Genomic DNA, 17,616 nt, shown 5'->3' on the forward strand with positions numbered 1-17,616 from the left:
TCATACCAACAGATGGTATACTTTCTGTTTTTTACTTGAGAAGTATGTTTTTGGCCGGGCGCCGTGGCTCACGCCTGTAATCCCAGCACTTTGGGAGGCCGAGGCAGGCAGATCACGAGGTCGGGAGATCCAGACCATCCTGGCTAACACGGTGAAACCCCGTCTCTACTAAACATACAGGAAGAAATTAGCCGGGCGCAGTGGCGGGAGCCTGTGGTCCCAGCTACTCGGGAGGCTGAGGCAGGAGAATGGCGTGAACCCAGGAGGCGGAGCTTGCAGTGAGTGGATCGCGCCACTGCACTCCAGCCTGGGCCACAGAGTAAGACTCCATCTCAAAAAAAAAAAAAGAAGTATGTTTTTTAGGCCTGGTGTGGTGGCTCATGCCTCTAATTCCAGCACTTTGGGAGGCCATGGCAAGTGGTTCACCTGAGGTCGGGAGTTTGAGACCAGCTTGGCCAACATGGAGAAGCCCTGTCTCTACTAAATTACAAAAATTAGCCAGGCGTGGTGGCAGGCACCTGTAATCCCACCTACTCAGGAGGCTAAGGCAGGAGAATTGCTTGAACCCATGAGGCAGAGGTTGTAGTGAGCCAAGATCGTGTCATTGCAGTCCAGCCTGGGGGACAGAGCAAGACTCAATCTCAAACAAAAAAGTACACTTTTTATAGGATTTGATCTGGCCTAACGTTGCTATTGCCAGTTCTTAGTTTCAGACTGTCCAGAGCCCTTGTCCAGTCCAGAGAGCCCTCTTGGCCATTTTGCTCATCAAGGTCACGAGGCCGCACACACTTCGCAGCCGGCCCCACCGGCTGTCAACCATGCATGCTCATGTATTGCTGTCTCTGCCCAGAGTGCTGTGCCCCCCTCCCAGGAGGAAAGGCCGGGCCCCGCTCCCACCAACCTGGCTCGCCAGCCTCCGTCCCGGAACAAGCCCTACATCTCGTGGCCCTCATCAGGTACGGAGGAAGTGTGGCCACTGCAGCCCTCGGGGAGGTGGAGGCTAGGGGGTGCTGGAATGGGGAGACTGCAGGCTTTTGATTCTGTCCTTGACTTTCTCCCTAAGAGGAAAGCTGTCCTTGTTCTGTAGGTGGATCGGAGCCTGGCGTGACCGTGCCTCTGAGAAGTATGTCCGATCCAGACCAGGACTTTGACAAAGAGGTGAGAGTTGCCCAGGTTCAGTACTAAGGCTGTGAGCCACCACTGCAGGAGGCAAAGCAGCCCAAAGATCTGGGGCCCTGGGTGGTGTCACAGCCCTTCCAGAGCACCCCACTTGTGGTGGGAGGGTGATGGGAGGGGCAGGGGTGGCTGTCCCCTCCTCCAGGAGGCCCGTGCAGCAGTCTCTTGGTCAGACCCCGAGCTCTTTTGGGAATGCTGACGGGACGGGGCTGTCACACTGCCCCACAAGGAATGGAAACTTTCCCGCCAACCTGCCTCCTTCCTCTGAACTCCTGTGTTGTTTAATGTACTTCAGTGCGATACACCAGCAGTTGCTGTGGTCTGGGCTGACTTTCCACATTGGTCTGTCTGCTGCCCCTCAGCTGGGATGGCGCTCGGTGTCAGAGTGTGGGGACCGCCTCCAGGACAAGCCCCACCCTGGCTGGCGGCATTCTTGTGTGCAGTTTGGCCACACTGCTCTGCCCTCAGTTTCCCCTGTGTGGAATGGGGGTGAGAATGCAGTCGAGGGAGGCAGGGAGCTGCAGTGCTGAGGGCTGAGGGCTGAGGAGTGAGCTGAGGGCTTAGCCCCCGGCGCCATCCTTGGAGGGAGGGAGGGAGGGATGCAGGCAGAGGGGCCATGTCCATCACTCCACCACACATCTAAGCCCCAGCACTGAGATGTTTTAACGTTGGCTGCCGAATGAACAGGCAGATGCCTTGCACATGTTGCTGGTTCTGCTAAGGTCGGCGTCTCTTCCTCTGGAAGTCCTTTGTCTTTTGGGTCCTTTGTCCATCCTACTCTTCCACCCTTTACTCTGCAGCAGGCCCCCAGCCTGTCTTTGTCTGGTGGGACAGTCACAATTTTGTAGCAAGCACTGCTGTTACTTTACGGAATGCTCCTGAGTTTGAGTTTGTCCGCTGTTTCCTGCTCATGAGATCCGAAGTGTGTCTTAGGCTGTCACACTGTACAGAGGAGATGCTGTTCCTCTTAGGGTGCTGTGTCCTGAGGCAGCCAGTGCCTGTCTCACCTGCATGACCTTGTTTGTTCTTTTGAATTTAAGTGAAATTCACAAAACAACTTTGTTTTGTTTTATTGTTTGTTTGTTTGTTTGTTTTTGAGATGGAGTCTGGCTCTGTCGCCCAGGCTGGAGTGCAGTGGCCGGATCTCAGCTCACTGCAAGCTCCGCCTCCCGGGTTTACGCCATTCTCCTGCCTCAGCCTCCCGAGTAGCTGGGACTACAGGCGCCGCCACCTCGCCCGGCTAGTTTTTGTATTTTTAGTAGAGACGGGGTTTCACCGTGTTAGCCAGGATGGTCTCGATCTCCTGACCTCGTGATTTGCCTGTCTCGGCCTCCCAAAGTGCTGGGATTACAGGCTTGAGCCACCGCGCCCGGCCAACAACTTTGTTTTTTTTATTTTCGTAATAATACACAGGCAGGGTCTCACTTTGTTGCCCAGGCTGGTCTCCCAACTCCGGGGCTCAAGCTGTCCTCCTACCTCGGCCTCCCAAAGTGCTCAGATTACAGGCATGAGCCAGCACACTGGGCCCAAAGTAACTCCTTTAAAGTGAATAACTCAGTGACATTTAGTACATCCACAGAGATGCACAGTCACCACCTCTTTCTCATTCAGAAACATTTCCACTCTAGCTGGGCGCCATGGTTCACGCCTGTAGTGCCAGCTACTAGTGAAGCTGAGGTGGAAGGCTCGCCTGAGGCGTTCAGGGCCAGCCTGGGCAGCGTAGTGAGATCTTGTCTCTAAAACATAATAAAAAAGACGTTTTCATCATTTCAGAATAAACCCCCTGCCCTTTAAGCACTCTCTCCTCGTCCCTCCCTCCCGTCAGCACCGGGGCTGCCAGTCGTGTTCTGTGATTTCGCCGTTCTGGACATTTCGTAGAAATGCAATGCCCGGCCTTTCTTACAGAAATGTGTTTTGACCTTTTGTGCCTAGCTTTCGCTTGGCATGCTGTTTTTGTGGCTCACCCCCGTTGTAGCAGGTATCAGTGTTGGCATTTCTGTTGCTAACTAATACTCTCTTGTATGGGTAGACCAGTTTGTTTTCCCATTCTTCGCCTGATGCACATTTGGGCTGTTTCTGTCCTTCACCTGTTGTGAGTGGTGCTGCTGTGAACACGAGTGTGCACATATGTGTTTGAGTGCCTGTTTTCACATTCGGGTTCATACCTGTGAGTGGGATTGCTGGATTTATGTGGTAATTCTATGTTTAACTTTTTGAAGAACCACCAAATTGTTTCTTGCAGCAGTTGTACCATTTTAGATTTCCACCAGCAGTGTGAGCGTTCTCATGTCTCCACATCCTCACCAATACTTGTTCTTGTTTTTCTTCTTTTTAATAGTCATTCTAGTGGCTTTGAAGTAGTACCAGATTGTGGTTTTGATTTGCATTCCCTAAAGGCTTATGTTGAACATCTTTTCATGTGCTTGTTGGCCATTTCCATACCTTCTTTAGAGAAATGTCTACTCAAGGCCTTTGCCCATTTTTGAAGTGGGTGGTTTGTCCTTTTGTGGCTGGGTTGTAGGAGCTCCTGGTGTGTTCTGAATACCAGTCTCTTGTGAGAGATGTCATGTGCAGGCGTCTTCTCTTGTTCTATAGGTTGTCATTTATGTTCCTCATCATTAATGCCTTTTTTTTTTTTTTTTTTTTTTTGAGACAGAGTCTCGCTCTGTTGCCTAGACTGGAGTGCAGCGGCGCCATCTTGGCTCACTGCAACCTCCGTCTCCTGGGTTCAAGTGATTCTCATGCCTCAGCCTCCCAAGTAGCTGGGATCACAGGTGCCTGCCCCCATACCTGGCTGATTTTTGTATTTTTAGTGGAGGTGGGGTTTCACCATGTTGGCCAGGCTGGTCTCAAACTCCTGACCTCAAATGATCCACCCACTTTGGCCTCCCAGAGTGCTGGGATTACAGGTATGAGCCACTGTACCCAGCCTAGTATAGCCATCAACAATATTTTTACTCCATGAACATGGGGTGTGTTCCATTTATGTAAGCTATTTTTTTTTTTTTTTTTTTTTTTTGTATTTTTAGTAGAGACAGGGTTTCACTGTGTTAGGATGGTCTTGATCTCCCGACCTCGTGATCTGCCCATCTCAGCCTCCCAAAGTGCTGGGATTACAGGTGTGAGCCACCACACCCAGCCCTTTGCTGATCTTAGGGGATAAATTTGTCTGTCACCATTGAGTATGGTTAGCTGTTTTATTTTGTTGAGGAAGTTCCCCTCTATTCCTAGTGCTTTTCTCAGGAAAGAGTGTCGTGTTTGTGACTTTGACTGCTTGGTTGCAGGTGCACGCCACTGCGCCCAGCTGAGTTTTGTTTGTTTGAGATGGAGTCTCGCTTTGTCACCCAGGCTGGAGTGCAGTGGTGCGATCTTGGCTCACTGTAAGCTCCGCCTCCCAGGTTCACACCATTCTCCTGCCTCAGCCTCCCCAACAGCTGGGACTACAGGTGCATGCCACCACGCCCGGCTAATGTTTTGTATTTTTGGTAGAGATGGGGTTTCACCGTGTTAACCAGGATGGTCTCAATCTCCTGACCTTGTGATCTACCCGCCTCAGCCCCCCAAAGTGCTGGGATTACAGGCGTAAGCCGCAGCACGCGGCCTGATTTTTGTATTTTCAGTAGAGATGGGGTTTTACCATGTTGGCAAGGCTGGTCTCAAACTCCTGACCTCAAGTGCAATCCATGCACCTTGGCCTCCCAAAGTGCTGGGATTACAGGCAGGAGCCACCGCATCCAGCCGCATCTGGTTTCTTCACTAGAGTTGCGTCTTTTGTAATGATAATTACCATGTTATTTTTGAGTGGGGTTAGACATCAATTTGTGACTCTCACCAGCAAGCCTAAGGCCCCACGAATCGCTGGTGTAGAGTGTGTGTGTTCTCATAACACGAAAGGAGAAGCAGTTGCCACAGCTGTCCCTGAGTGAACATTTGCATCCAGCTGGGCACGCGAGCCTCCCAGCCTAGGGCAGCGGTGTTCACCCTGCCCTCTTCCTGTTCACAGCCTGATTCGGACTCCACCAAACACTCAACTCCATCGAACAGCTCCAACCCCAGCGGCCCACCGAGCCCCAACTCCCCCCACAGGAGCCAGCTCCCCCTCGAAGGCCTGGAGCAGCCGGCCTGTGACACCTGAAGCCGCCAGCTCGCCGCAGGGGCCCGGGAGCTGGGGATGGCCTCCAGCATCAGTGCCAAGACTGAGCGGGCCCTCCAGTGTTGTCCAAGGAAATGTAGAATCACTTTGTAGATATGGAGATGAAGAAGACAAATCTTTATTATAATATTGATCCGTTTTATGCCGCATTGTTCGTGGCAGTAGACCCCATCTGTTCGTCTGCACAGCTATGAGGCGACACTGTTCCGTCTGCACATGAAGGACCCCCATACAGCCTCTCTCCCACCCCTGACAACCCGAGAAGGCGTGTGGGGCCCTGCCAACGCCACTTCCTCAGCAGAAACCCGTCATGACGCGGCTGCTTCGGAAGCAGACGTCTGGGGACACAGCCTCAGTACCCAGTCTTTTCCCTAGTTCCTGAAACTTCCCTAGGACCTTAGGAGAATAGTAGGAGGTCATATAGCATTCCCAGTGTCACTAGAATTTTGAAGACAGAGGAAAGTGGAGGTTAGTTTGTGGCCTTTTTTTCACTTAGCCATCGCAGTCAGCTGCAGAAGTCCTGTGACCACCTAGTCATGGCCAGAGGCCCGGGACCAGTGACACCCTGCGTCCCGGTGTGCGTTCAGTTCATTCTGGGTTGCAGCCATGAAGTGTCACCAGTATCTCCTACTGTGAAGTCAGCTGTGCTCTCTGCTTTCCACTCGCTTCCACGGCTTCCGCCTCCTGCCATAAAACCAGCGAGTGTCGTGGTGCAGGCAGGCCCTGTGGCCTGCTGGGCTGAGAGGAGTCAGAGCCCCAGGGCGCCATGAAGCAGCCACTGGAACACCCCCCGCCGCCCCCCACCCACCAGTCCTGCCCCTGCATGGAGCCCCTGTGGTTAGTAGCCCGTATGATCACGTAGACCCACCCAACACACTCCTGCACACTGGCCCCGGCCCACGGCGCGGCAATGCCCTGCGCGGGGATTTCACCTCACCCTTCTTCGTACCAGATGTTGAGTGACCAGCTCTGTGGCCCTGTGTCGCCAGAGGCTTGTGATTAACTGTGGCGGCAGACACAGCTTGTCCACAGCTTGGGCCAGGCTTCCCCTGTCCTCCCACCGGTCGGCTGCTTGGCAAGGCTGTTCAGGAGGTGCACTTCTCCAAGTCAGCACTGAGTGGCCCAGCACCGCCTAGCCCTGCCACCCCACTGCCCTCCTGGGCCTTCTGCTGGATGGGCACCTGGAGGGTTCTGGTTTTTACTTTTTTAATGTAAGTCGGAGTCTTTGTAATTATTGAATCGTGAGAACATTTTTGAACAATTTACCTGTCAATAAAGCAGAAGACGGCAGTTTTAAAGTTCCCAGTGGTCCGTCTGGATGTGATAACCTGTCACTTGTGTGTCTGGGCCCCAGAAGTGTCTGAACTCCAAAAGGCAGTGAAGGAGCCACGTTGCCAGCAGAAGCTCTTCTGGGTAACTCACTCGGAGGTCACATAAAAGGTTGCTGTTGGGGTATTCAGTCTGAGCAGAGGGCATCCTTGGGGCAGGAGTGAAGGGTGGGAGGAAGGCGGTGTGCCTGTGAGCCCTAGCCAGGCAGCGCCAGGGCCCCAGGAGGGAGCTGCCCAGGAGGGTCTTCATGTCCACACCCATACACACTAACCCTGCCAGCAGCCCCAAGGGACAGGATGGGGTAGGCCAGAGGCCCCAGGAAGAGGCAGGAGCTCTCGGGGAGGCCTGGGTCCGGGTGAGTGGTCCCTGGTTGAGAGGATGCTCGGAGTCAGTTTCCCGAGTTATGCAGGCAGTTGGCTTTTATTTGCCACTCACTGAGACCTAGTTGTCTTGGTAGGATAAGGACAGTGCCGGCCCCTGCAGAAGCGTGCGGACTGGGGAGGAGACTGCAAGCCAAGGCAGGCAGCCCAGCACCCAGCGGGGGCACTTGGGACCTTGCAGCTGTGTGCCAGGCAGCATGGCCTGGGCTGCTGCAGCAGCGAGCAGCTCCCCTGGAAGCCCAGAGCATCTCTCCTTCCAGAGTCCACACCAGGGGCAGGTCCCTGCCAGCACAGTCGCATCTGTGAGTGGGGTGAGCAGCGGGCGGCAGGTGATGTCTGGTTAGCTCAGGCTTGCTCTCCAGTTTGCACCTGACACTAAAGAAAATTGTGGCTGAAAAGTGCCTGTGGGAGTGTCGGCCACTTTTAAAATGCAAGATGGTAGCTGTTGGAGCACACGCGTGAACTGTGGTGGTCACTCAGCGGTACACTGCACAGCACCCACAGTGACTCATTCCAACCACAACACAGACGCGCCTGGCAGCATGGCGCCCTGATCTGGGTTACCGCACGTGTCCTAGTGGCTAAGCTGGGCCCCTGGGCAGAAGATTCCGCGTGGGGGCCAGGCCCTGACTGGGGATGCCGGTGACATCTCCAGCCCCGGATACTGGTTTCACAGAAGTGGTCACTGTGCCACAGTTGCAGCTGCACACATAGGGTCAGGCCCTTGTCTGTCAGTGCAGTGGTACACGCTTGCACATGGGTGACCCCATATGATCTGCCTTCGCAGTGTGACGCATCCAGCAGCTTGGTGCCAGGAGGGGTGCCCACCCCTTTTCCGTCCGCCCCACCAGGCATAGGCTTTGGCTCCCTCCACCCCTTGCCTCTCTCCCACTCCTCTCTCCAGCTCCTCACCCTCCCTCCCCCGGAAGGTAGGGGAAGACCCCCTCGTAGTCCTGGGTTCACCTTCACAGACCCCAGCCTCTGGCCACCCAGGTGGTGACCAGTGCTGCCTCCAGCAATAGCCAGCTAGACCCCTCCCATGTCCCCCAGTACGACTAGGGTGCAAGACTGGGCTCCCAGTCCTCATGGGCGGGGCCAGGGGTGGCATTACCAGGCTGAAGCAGGTGCAGGAAACACCTTTATTGAGTAAGGCCACCCTGTCCTTGGCTTCCGGAGGAGGGGGTAAGGAAGGGGAGGTTTGGGGGCTGGACGAGGGGGTGGCTAGCCCCCAGATCGACTGGGGTCGGGGAGGTTCTGGAGCCAGAGGGGGTGGGGAGCCCCAAGGTTGACTGTCAGGCGGCCGCTCAGGCCTCGGCCTCAGCCCCGGCGAACAGCGGGTTGACGAAGTAACTGTGGCTCGTGCTGTCTGCCGCAGCCTTCGGAACCAGGCTGAGCGGCTGGGGCAGGGGCTGCGGGGTGACAGGGTCAGACGGCGTTCAGGGTCCTGGCCCCAAGGAGGCCCCAGTCCACCCTCCAGCCCTCTCACCAGCTCCTCGGAGGCCTTCATGTCGAACACCGGGTTGTGGAATCCGAGGGTTGCCCCGGCCGGGGCCGCCTCCTGGCGCCTCCACCTGAGTGCGTATTAGGGACGTAGCGTGAGCCCCTCGGGGCAACCCCCAGCCCCACCCCGCCACCCCGCCCCGGGTACCTGAGCCTCCCCGCGCGGCGCAGCAGCGGCGGCGCCAGCAGCAGGACCAGCAGTGCCAGCAGCAGCGCAGCCGCCACGCCTCCCGCCAGCCCAGCCGCGGAACTGTCCCAGACATGTGCGCCCGACTCCCGCATGGTCGCCTCCAGGACGCCGAGGGCCTCGCCTGCGACGGAGGGGTCGGCTCAGTCTTCCCCGCGGCGGGGCGAGGAGCAGCAGGGAGGGACCGGGCAGGCGCGGTTACCGTGCTTGGCGACGTCCGCCAGGAGGGCCCGGGCCAGCTGCCCGGCGCCGCCCGTCTCAGGCCCGGTCTCCACCAGCACCACCTGGATCTCCGTATCGGCCTCGCGGAGCAGGGGCGAGCGTGGCACCTTGGATACGGCCACCTGCAGCCCCTGGTACTGAGGCTGGGGAGGGGGACGGGGTTGGTTTGACTCAGCCCCCCGCCCTCCCCGAGCCTATGGGGACGCTAAGGGCAGAGGCAGATAGTGAGCAGGTGGGCGGCCGCAGGGGCCCTGCAGAAGGGGCGTCCTAGGCGGAGGCGGTAGGGCTGGGGTCGGGACTCCCCTCAGCTGCCCGCGCGGCCCCATTACCAGGCCCAGGAAGGTGTCCAGTATCCTCGCCCGGTACTGCTCCAGGTCAAATGCGGGACCGTGGGTCAGCAACACAACAGCTCCTGCAGCGGGAGGGCAGGGGTCAGCGCCGTGGATCTGGACCCGGCAGGAAACTGAGGCGGGGGCTAACCAGGTCCTCCAGGCCTTCCCAGCAAGCAGGGCCCAGCGGGGGCGCTCACCACAGAGGTCACAGCACTGCCCCTGGGGTCGGAGGGCGCCATGGCAGGCGGCCTTGGGGCAGCGGCCGCCCAGGGACTGGAGCAGATCCGCGCAGATCCACGGCTGCGCCTGGTGCGAGGGGCAGTGGTCAGCGCGGAGGGCCAGAGCGGACCGCAGCGAGAAGGGCGATGCGCCGGAGAGGCAAGCCGGCGAGAGACCGCGGGAGCGCGGCGGCCCTGTCCCGGGCACAGTCCCGACCCTCGCGCGGCCCCCGAGACTCCACTGCGGCCTCGCTCACCTCCGCGTTGCCGCAGACGCAGCCCGACGGGTCAGCGCAGTCCTCGGGGCCCACGCTCAGAGCGCCCGGCCCGTGGAAGCGTAGGCGGCCCGCGCGGGACGCCAGGAAAGCAGCCAGGTCCTCGTCGCGCGTGAACGTCTGCGGGCAGCCGGGTCCCCACCGGAGCCAGCCCCAGGAAGAGACATCACCTGAGTGCTCAGACCCAACGTGTGCAGACCGGGGGGGGGGGGGGGGGGGGGGCGGGCCGAGGCGGGGAGAGGGGACCCGAGCCTCCCTCCCCGCAGTGCTCACCCGGCCCAGAGCCGAGATGCTGCGGACACGCACGGGGCCAGCGCCAGGGCCGAGCCCCACGCGGAAGGAGGCACTGGGCGGAAAAACGACGTCGTCGTGGCGGCAGGGCACGCGCTCGGCGTCCACGAAGAAGAGACCAGGTGCCTCGTTCTCGGAGCGCCACAGGTGCGGGTCATGCCAGGAGAAGCGGTCAGAGTCGCGGAAGACCGCAGGGTCGCCTGAGCGGGGGCGCATCCCTGAGCTCCACGGAACAAGCGCCGCACCACACCACGCCACGCCTCTGAGCACGACCTCCAAAGCCCCGCTTCGGGACACTTCCGCCATTCCCTAAACCCCGCCCCGGGAGAGACGCCCTCCCTCCAGTCCTCGCCCCATCCACAAGCCTTCCCTCGATGCGCCTTCCCCCAGTCCCCGCCCCGGACGCGCCTTCCCTCCAGTCCCCGCCCCCGGACGCACCACCCTCCAGTCCCCGCCCCGGACACGCCTTCCCTCCAGTCCCCGCCCTGGATACGCCCTCTCCCAGTTTCCCCCCCTGAACACGCCCTTCCAGAGCCCCGCCCCTGCCCGACTGCCTCACCCGCGCCGCAGTCCGGGTGCGAGCCCACGTCTGAGACGCCGAATCCGGCTCCTGAAGCCAAGACGAGTTCCCCATCCAACGGCAGGAGCTGCAAAAGGCACTGACTAAGGCGATGCCATGCGGGGGTCCGGGCCTGCTCCGCGCCCACCCCGCCCCCAGTCCCCTGGGACGAGAAGCGAGCCCCTGTCCACGGAAGGGGCCCGGGCGAGCTCAGGCCCGGGATCCTCTGCCTGGCTGAGGCTGCCAGAGGAGGAGGATCTGGCCTGGGAAAGATGGGGCCGCGTGTGCAAGTCCCCGAGGCGGGCACAGCCCAGTGTCCTGTACCTGAGCTGGAGGTCTCAGGCCAGGGGCAGAGCTCCAGCCCGGGAGCGAGACGGAGCCGTGGGGAGTCTGGGGCAGAGGTGACTCTGGCCAAGGCCTGTCGCTTCCCCCATAGCCCCCTGAGAACGTGCACAGGCCCAGGGCTCCCAGGTTCAAACGTTGCCCGGCCCCTGGGGAGTCTGGTGTGTGAGGGAGGGAGGAAGGGAAGGAGGGGAGGGCGGGAGAGGCTGCATCTGGGGGCCAGGGGTGCAGGAGGAGGCAGGGAGTGTAGCGGGGCAGTGGAGTTGCCCCTGCTGTTTCTTAGGCCTGGTGTGGGCCATGCAGCTCCCTCACCACAGAAGTGGGGCCACAGCCCAGGCCTCGGGTGTCAGCATAAATATGGGGGTCTGACCGGCCGCCCCTCCCTCCCCGTCTCCTCCAAGTGCCAGGACCTCGGCTTCCTGCCTTCTTGCTTCTGCGCTTCTCTCTCAGGGGCTGAGGATGAGCGCTGGGCCAGGGCAACCCTTGGTGCCGGTTATGAGGGGCTCAGCACAACAGGGCATGCCCACCCAGGGCAGGACCCACTCTTTGGCCCTTCCAGGAGCATTACACCTGAGCAAGAGGCCAACACCCCCAGCGGCGTGAGGTCACACTTCAGTTCCGTGCACGCCTGAGGGTGCGGCTCTGCCAGCAGGGCGGGCAAGTCCACGCACAGATGCAGAGGCGGAGCCATAGGCACAGGAATGTGTCACAGCATAAAGCGCCTCAGGAACAGGGAGGGGTTCCCAGGAGGAAGCATACCAAGAACACCTTTTCTTAAAGAACGAAGGGGAAAAATATAAACGTAAAAATCCTAATAGTTGAACAGACAAGCACAGTAGGTAAGGCCAGGAGTTTGAGATCAGCCTGGTGAGGAACATAGTGCAACTCCGTCTCTACAAAAAATTTACAAATAAAAAGAGAATATAATTTTTAAATATAGGGCAACATTCATAATAGAAACAAACTTAAGGCCAGGAGCCGTGGCTCATGTCTGTAATCCCAACACTTTGGAAGGCCAAAGAGGGCATATCACTCGAGCCCAGGAGTTTAAGACCAGCCTGGCCAACATAGTGAGACCCCATCTCTACAAAAACTACAAAAATTAGCCGGGCGTGATGGCACAAGCCTGTAGTCCCAGCTACTCGGGAGGCTGAGGTGAGAGGATTGTTTGAGCCCAGGGAGGTCAAGGCTGCAGTGAGCCGTGATCCTGCCACTGCACTCCAGCCTGGGCAACAGAGTGAGACCCTGTCTCAAAAAACCAAACTTAACAAAGTATTGATGAATTAACCAGTACAATACAAGACCTCTACAGGCAACACTTTAAGATGCTAATGAGTACATGGATGACCTGAAATATTTGGAGAGGTCATCCATGCTCTTGAATGGATGGCTTGACAGCATAAGGCTGTTATTTATCCCAATCAAAATTCCTATAGTCTCAGCTACTTGGGAGGCTCAGGCAGGAGAATCGCTTGAACCCGGGAGGCAGAGGTTGCAGTGAGCAGAGATCATGCCACTGCACTCCAGCCTGGGCGACAGAGCAAGACTCCATCTAAAAAAAAAAAAAAAAAAAAAATTCCAGGGTTTGTTTTTTGTTTTTTGTTTTTTGTTTTGTGGTGGTGGTGGTGGTAGTTGGTACCTGGCAAACCTATTCTACAATTTATCTGCAACAATGAGATCCACAAAGAACCTTGGAGCAGGAGTGAAGGGGATGGATATTAAGCCATCCCGCAGAGCCACAGTGTGGATAGTGTAGGTTCGGCAAAGTGGCCTGTGGACTTGAAGACAGGGCTCAGAGAGACCCACAATGCCCAGGCACACGCTGGATTCCAGCAATGCTGGAAGAAAAGGGCAAGGCGGAGGACGTTGGCAGCTGGGCTCACTCTAAGGAGAGAAAACAGAGCAGGACCCCTTGCTGGTGCACATGCCCCATAGGTACGCAGTCGATTACCATTGTGACAGGAGCACACGGGATTCTCAAATGAAACACAAAAAACACAGTTCTAAGGTAAGGGGTTTTGCATTAGGTCGATTAAAATGAGGGTTTCTGTTCAGCACAGGACACTGCAGGCAAGTCCACAGTGAGCAGACTTGCAAAGCCTCCAGCCCAGGCAGGGGGATGGGTGGAAGACAGGGGACTTCCCCAACAAGAAAGCAGGCAAAGGGTAGAAATGGAAGGAAGGGCAAGGAAAAGGAAAATCGCAGGGAGGGACGCTCCCAACCAGAGAATTACAAAGTAAAGCACTCATGTGCACGGCCTGTTACTCGGGCACTATCTAGGCAGATGGACGACGCTGGGAGCCAGGGGTGTGGAGGGGATGGGGGTGCTCAGGCAGCTCTGGGTGAATTCGGCCTCTGCAGGCTGGGACCCCAGGGCCACTGTCCCCTGCCCCTGCACTGTTCCCACCAGCCAATGGATGATCAATGAATGAATTATTGAATAGATGAATGAATGAATGGAGTGTTGCCTCCTTTCAGAGCCCAAGTGCTTCCAATGAGATCATGAAAGTAAGGAGGCTGGCAGGGGAGGGGAGTAGGGGGAAATCCATGCCCTGGAACCCCCACCCCAGCCTGACTCCTCTGCCCACAGATCCCCCATCAGCTCCCAGTGCCCCCCTCCCTCAGGCTGCCTGGTTGCCAAGGTTATGCGTGGGCTCTGGGGGCGGGGCCATGAGGGGCAACTGCCTCCCTCTCCCAGCCCTCCTCCCATCTCCCAGGCAGGAACGTCATCATCTTGCTGTGGGTGCCCTGCCCAGTGCCTGGCGGCTTTTGGGTTAAGGTAGCTTTGGAAAACCTGAAGGAATGAATCAAGCAGCCCTGGGGTGGAAATGAGGCCCGGGATCCCTGACGCTACGTGGGGCAGGAGTGGGTCAGGCTGAGGCCATTGAGCCACCCCCCCACCTGCACACGCAGGGGCCCCCAGGCCTGGACCCCACATCTGGAGCCGACTCCCCGACCCAGCTCACCAGTGACCCTCACCCAAGAGTGACTGAGCTGGCAGATGTGCAGGTGACAGGATGAGGACGCAGCCCAGGAGTCACTGTGAAGGGGCTGGAAGGAAGCTTTTGCCCAGAGACTTGGCCTGTGGGCCCCACAGTCACCCTGGAAGCTGGTGGGCTGTCGCTGCAATGGGACAGTGGCCACCGAGGATACTCAGCCGAGTGGGGGGGGCTGTGTGCCAGTGAAACTGTATTTACTGTTGCTGAGGTGTGAATGTCATATACTTTTCAAGTGCCACAAAAGATTGTTCTTTTTTTCCCCAGTGATTACAAAGTGTAAAAACCATTCCTTGTTCCAGCCGTAGGGGCCACATTTGGCCTGTAACTCGCTGAACTCCACCTTAAACAAGGAAATTTGCTTACTTCTCTGGGGCCTTACCAGAGCCTTTAATACGTGATAAAGTTCCAGGCAAGTGCAGGCTGCAGCGTTCCCAAACTTACCTGCTCATGGAACCTGCTTTCCTCCCAGTTCCCATCATTTTCTTGGAGTGTTGTGTGACGCAGTTTGAGAAAAAGGTCCCCTAGGGCAGCAGTCCCCAACCTTTTTGGCACCAGGGACCAGTTTTGTGGAAGACAGTTCTTCCATGAACCGATGGGGGTGGGGAAGGTTTCAGGATTAAGCTGTCTCATCTCAGATATCAGGCACTTAAGGAATGCACACCCACCCAGGTCCCTCGCTGGCACAGTGACATAGGGGTCCCTAGGAGAATCTGATCTGAAGGGTGGTAGAGCGAAGGCAGGAGCGGGCTCACTTCTTGCTGGGTGGCTGCTTCCTAACAGGCCAGGGACCCGGATGGTGGGTAGAGGGGGCGTATTGGGGACCCTAGTGTTCTAAAGGTGGAGCTTTAGGCACCAGGACAGGGCAAGACTTTGGGGGAAGGGCGTGGAGCGGGCACTTCCTGGGAAGACCAGCCACTGCTGGGTACCAGAAGGGCTGTGGGGACGGGGCGCCTCCCACCCCTCCAAGGACACAGCCTGGCTGAGACCATGGGACCACGCTCCCCTAGGTTCTCCCCCACCCCCTGCCTCCTAGATTATTCTCCAGAGGCCAAAGTCCGAGTCCCGCAGCGCCTCCGTGCTGGTGGGGGCTGCCTTCCAGACACAGCAGTCCCTGAAGGAACTTGGGAGACTCCGGAAACCCCCAGCCCAGTGGCAGCAGCAGCCCGGCCTTACCATGTCTGAGACGGCATGACCTTCTCGCACCAGGACCGACACCATCTGCAGGAAGAAGCTGCGTCAGCCCAGCTGGGAGCAGCCCCCACCTGGGCCACGCGGCCCCGGGGGTCCAGGCCCATCACCGACCCGGTCGGGGCTCCCAGGCACCTTGTCCGCCGGGAACTCGACGGCGCCGCCGGCGCATGGGGTGCGGTTCTGGCTCCAGTTGGCTGCGATGTCGAAGTCCGTATTGGGGACCCAGAGTTTGGAGGCTGCATGGGTCAGTGCTGGGGAGGAGGTGACCGAGTACCCGCCGTTCTCGCCGGGATGCTCCCTCCTCAGGGAAGGCCACCCACCCATAGAGGTGCAGCAGGTCCGCGCGGGTCACCCGGGACGCATAGGAACCCCATCCCCGGGGCCCAGACCCAGGCCCTGGGCCCTCCCGGCCAGACTGTGGGCGCCCTGCCCGGGCGCTCTCCGACGGACTTATACTGTATCTGCAGAGCCCGCTCTGGGCCCTACAGGACGCCTGCCTAGATCGCCTCCCGGCAGTGCCCCCAGTTTGCCTGGCGCTGGAACAGAGGAGAGGGTTGTTAAGGACAGTGACAACCGGGGCATGGAGGAGGACGGGGCAGCGCAGCCCTCTTCCTTGGCCTTGGAATCAGGAAGGCTTCCCGGAGAAGTCCTACCTGGGCCGGGAAGGGCTGCGACACAGCGCATCCCGGTATGAGAAGAAAGAACGGGCTGGGGGCGGCAGGACCCGGTCAGGCCGGCCCTGAACGGGGTGGGTGGGGTTGCTGTGAGGGAGCCGCGAGGGGTTTAGGGAAGGGGGCGCCAGGGACACGCGCCGGCCTGGTGTGAAGGCGGGGGAGGGCTCAGTGCTCCCTTGCGGACCGGGAAACTGAGGCAGTCTGCCCAGCCCCGCAGGCGCACACTCGCTGCTCTCGGCAGGTTCTGGGGACCGCGCCCATTTCGCAGACGGAAAAACCGCGAGGGCAGGAGCCACCGGAGGCCGGGGCTGGCGGAGGCTCCCGGACCCCTCCTCTCCTTTCCCGCGCCGCCAGATGCACTGGCCGCGCACTCGCCCGACCAGGGAGGCCAGCTCGAGTTTCACGCCCCCCACCCTCCAAAGCCCTCGCTGCCCACCCCTCGGAAGATCTTCACCCTCCACATCTAGAGCGCCCTCGGCCCTGGGTCCTGACAGACCCGCTGCCGTCCTGGGCCCTGGCCCGCACCATTGTGGCCCCGGCTCACCGCAGAGCTGCAGCCACAGCAGGACCCGGCCCAGGGCGCCCATCTCGCCTCTGCTCCTTGCGCCCGACCAGGAGACTTTGCCCCACTGGACCCACGTGACCAGGCAGGTCGGGTGGGGGCACCGGGGTCCGTTACACATTTACCTCCAGACCCGCCCAGGGCCGACTCTTCAGGCCCCTGGGAGGCACCTTCTCAGCCTCTCCTTACCCGCCCCTCCAGGGCCTGAACACCTTAGGTTCTCAGGAAGAAGGGCAAGGAAGAAGGGCTTTGCGGGACTAACCTACCCCGTAAAATGGGTGTCTTGCCAGAAGGGGGAATAAACAACCTTTGAATTCACCCCTTTCTCTGTCCTGTGTGCCGCTAGGCCTGAGCCTAGTCTGCTCACCATTGTGACTGGGTGTCCACTTCACGTAGTGACCCCGTCCCATGAGTTGCAGATGGTGGTTGGATGATAGAAGGAAGATACTGGATGGAACATGGTATGTGGATGGTATACGAGGGTGGATTGTGGATGGTGGTGGAGAGTAATGGATGGTGAGTAGGGGACAGCTGATGGACAGCAGCATTGATGGTGCATGGTGTAGGGCATATGGATGCATGGCAGGTGAATGGTGAATGGTTGACGGGGTGGATGATGAGTGATAGAGGGTGGATGGGTGATGAATGGATGGATGAGGATGGTGAGTGAAAAATGAATGAATGGCCAGGTGCAGTGGCTCACGCCTGTAATCCCAGCACTTTGGGAGGCTGAGGCGGGCAGATCACGAGGTCAGGAGATCAAGACCATCCTGGCTAACACAGTGAAACCCCATCTCTACTTAAAAAAAAAATACAAAAATTTAGCTGGGCGTGGTAGCAGGTGCCTATAGTCCCAGCTACTCGGGAGGCTGAGGCAGGAGAATGGCATGAATCTGGGAGGAGGAGCTTGCAGTGAGCTGAGATCATGCCACTGCACTCCAGCCTGGGCCACAGAGTGAGACTCCATCTCAAACAAAAAAAAAAAAAAAAAGAAAGAAAGAAAAGAAAAGAAAAGAAAAATGAATGGATGGTAATCAGGGAATGATGAATGGAGAATGGCATAAGTGGATCCATGGCCGGCAGGTAGATCATAAAGAATGGGTGTTGGCCGGGTGCAGTGGCTCATGCCTGTAACCCCAACACTTTGGGAGGCCAAGGCAGGCAGATTTTAGATGACATGTGAATGGATAGTAGGTAGAGAGATAGTAGGTAGGTGGATGAGAGTA

At 58.3% G+C, this 17,616-nt stretch overlaps 2 protein-coding genes across 13 annotated transcripts in view; one reads left to right on the forward strand and one right to left on the reverse strand.

Annotated features, from left to right (window-relative positions):
• Positions 1-6,631, forward strand: part of LOC105467372 (serine/threonine-protein kinase MRCK beta) — a 133,062-nt gene extending 126,431 nt beyond the window's left edge. For 2 of the 4 annotated variants that reach the window (XM_011716931.2, XM_011716933.3), the window contains 3 exons: positions 851-956; positions 1,088-1,158; positions 5,180-6,631. In XM_011716931.2, coding sequence (XP_011715233.1) covers positions 851-956; positions 1,088-1,158; positions 5,180-5,311 — 309 coding nt within the window. In that variant the 3' untranslated portion in view covers positions 5,312-6,631. The remainder of the gene's footprint in view (positions 1-850; positions 957-1,087; positions 1,159-5,179) is intronic. The other 2 variants (XM_011716930.3, XM_011716932.3) reach the window with 1 other exon arrangement.
• On the reverse strand, positions 5,426-16,499 carry LOC105467370 (protein amnionless). Of its 9 annotated transcripts, none has more exons than XM_071099521.1 (14): positions 16,373-16,475; positions 15,287-15,405; positions 15,137-15,181; positions 10,623-10,710; positions 10,046-10,263; positions 9,755-9,892; positions 9,477-9,585; positions 9,277-9,359; positions 8,928-9,090; positions 8,687-8,849; positions 8,525-8,609; positions 6,930-7,024; positions 6,596-6,773; positions 5,426-6,510 (listed from the first exon to the last, which is right to left on the reverse strand). In XM_071099521.1, the coding sequence occupies exons 1-13, from the start codon at positions 16,413-16,415 to the stop codon at positions 6,623-6,625; spliced, it is 1,500 nt and encodes a 499-aa protein (XP_070955622.1). In that variant the 5' UTR covers positions 16,416-16,475; the 3' UTR covers positions 5,426-6,510; positions 6,596-6,622. The 9 variants fall into 9 exon arrangements, with proteins under 9 accessions (XP_070955622.1, XP_070955621.1, XP_070955619.1 ...); XM_071099520.1 differs by having other exon boundaries at positions 6,596-6,806; XM_071099518.1 differs by having other exon boundaries at positions 6,596-7,024; positions 10,079-10,263; positions 16,373-16,499.
• Positions 16,500-17,616: the final 1,117 nt, after the last annotated feature.

Source organism: Macaca nemestrina, chromosome 7 (assembly GCF_043159975.1).
Source record: "Macaca nemestrina isolate mMacNem1 chromosome 7, mMacNem.hap1, whole genome shotgun sequence".
Classification (NCBI taxonomy): domain Eukaryota; kingdom Metazoa; phylum Chordata; class Mammalia; order Primates; family Cercopithecidae; genus Macaca; species Macaca nemestrina.

Excerpts from the sequence above, each read along its gene's own strand:
- LOC105467370 (XM_071099519.1), bottom strand. The coding sequence starts at position 15,478 with ATGGGTGGGTGGCCTTCCCTGAGGAGGGAGCATCCCGGCGAGAACGGC. Across the intron at positions 10,264-10,622 it reads GCACCCGGACTGCGGCGCGG|GCGACCCTGCGGTCTTCCGC; the intron begins GTGAGGCAGTCG and ends GCCCCCGCTCAG. Across the intron at positions 9,360-9,476 it reads GCAGTGCTGTGACCTCTGTG|GAGCTGTTGTGTTGCTGACC; the intron begins GTGAGCGCCCCC and ends CTCCCGCTGCAG.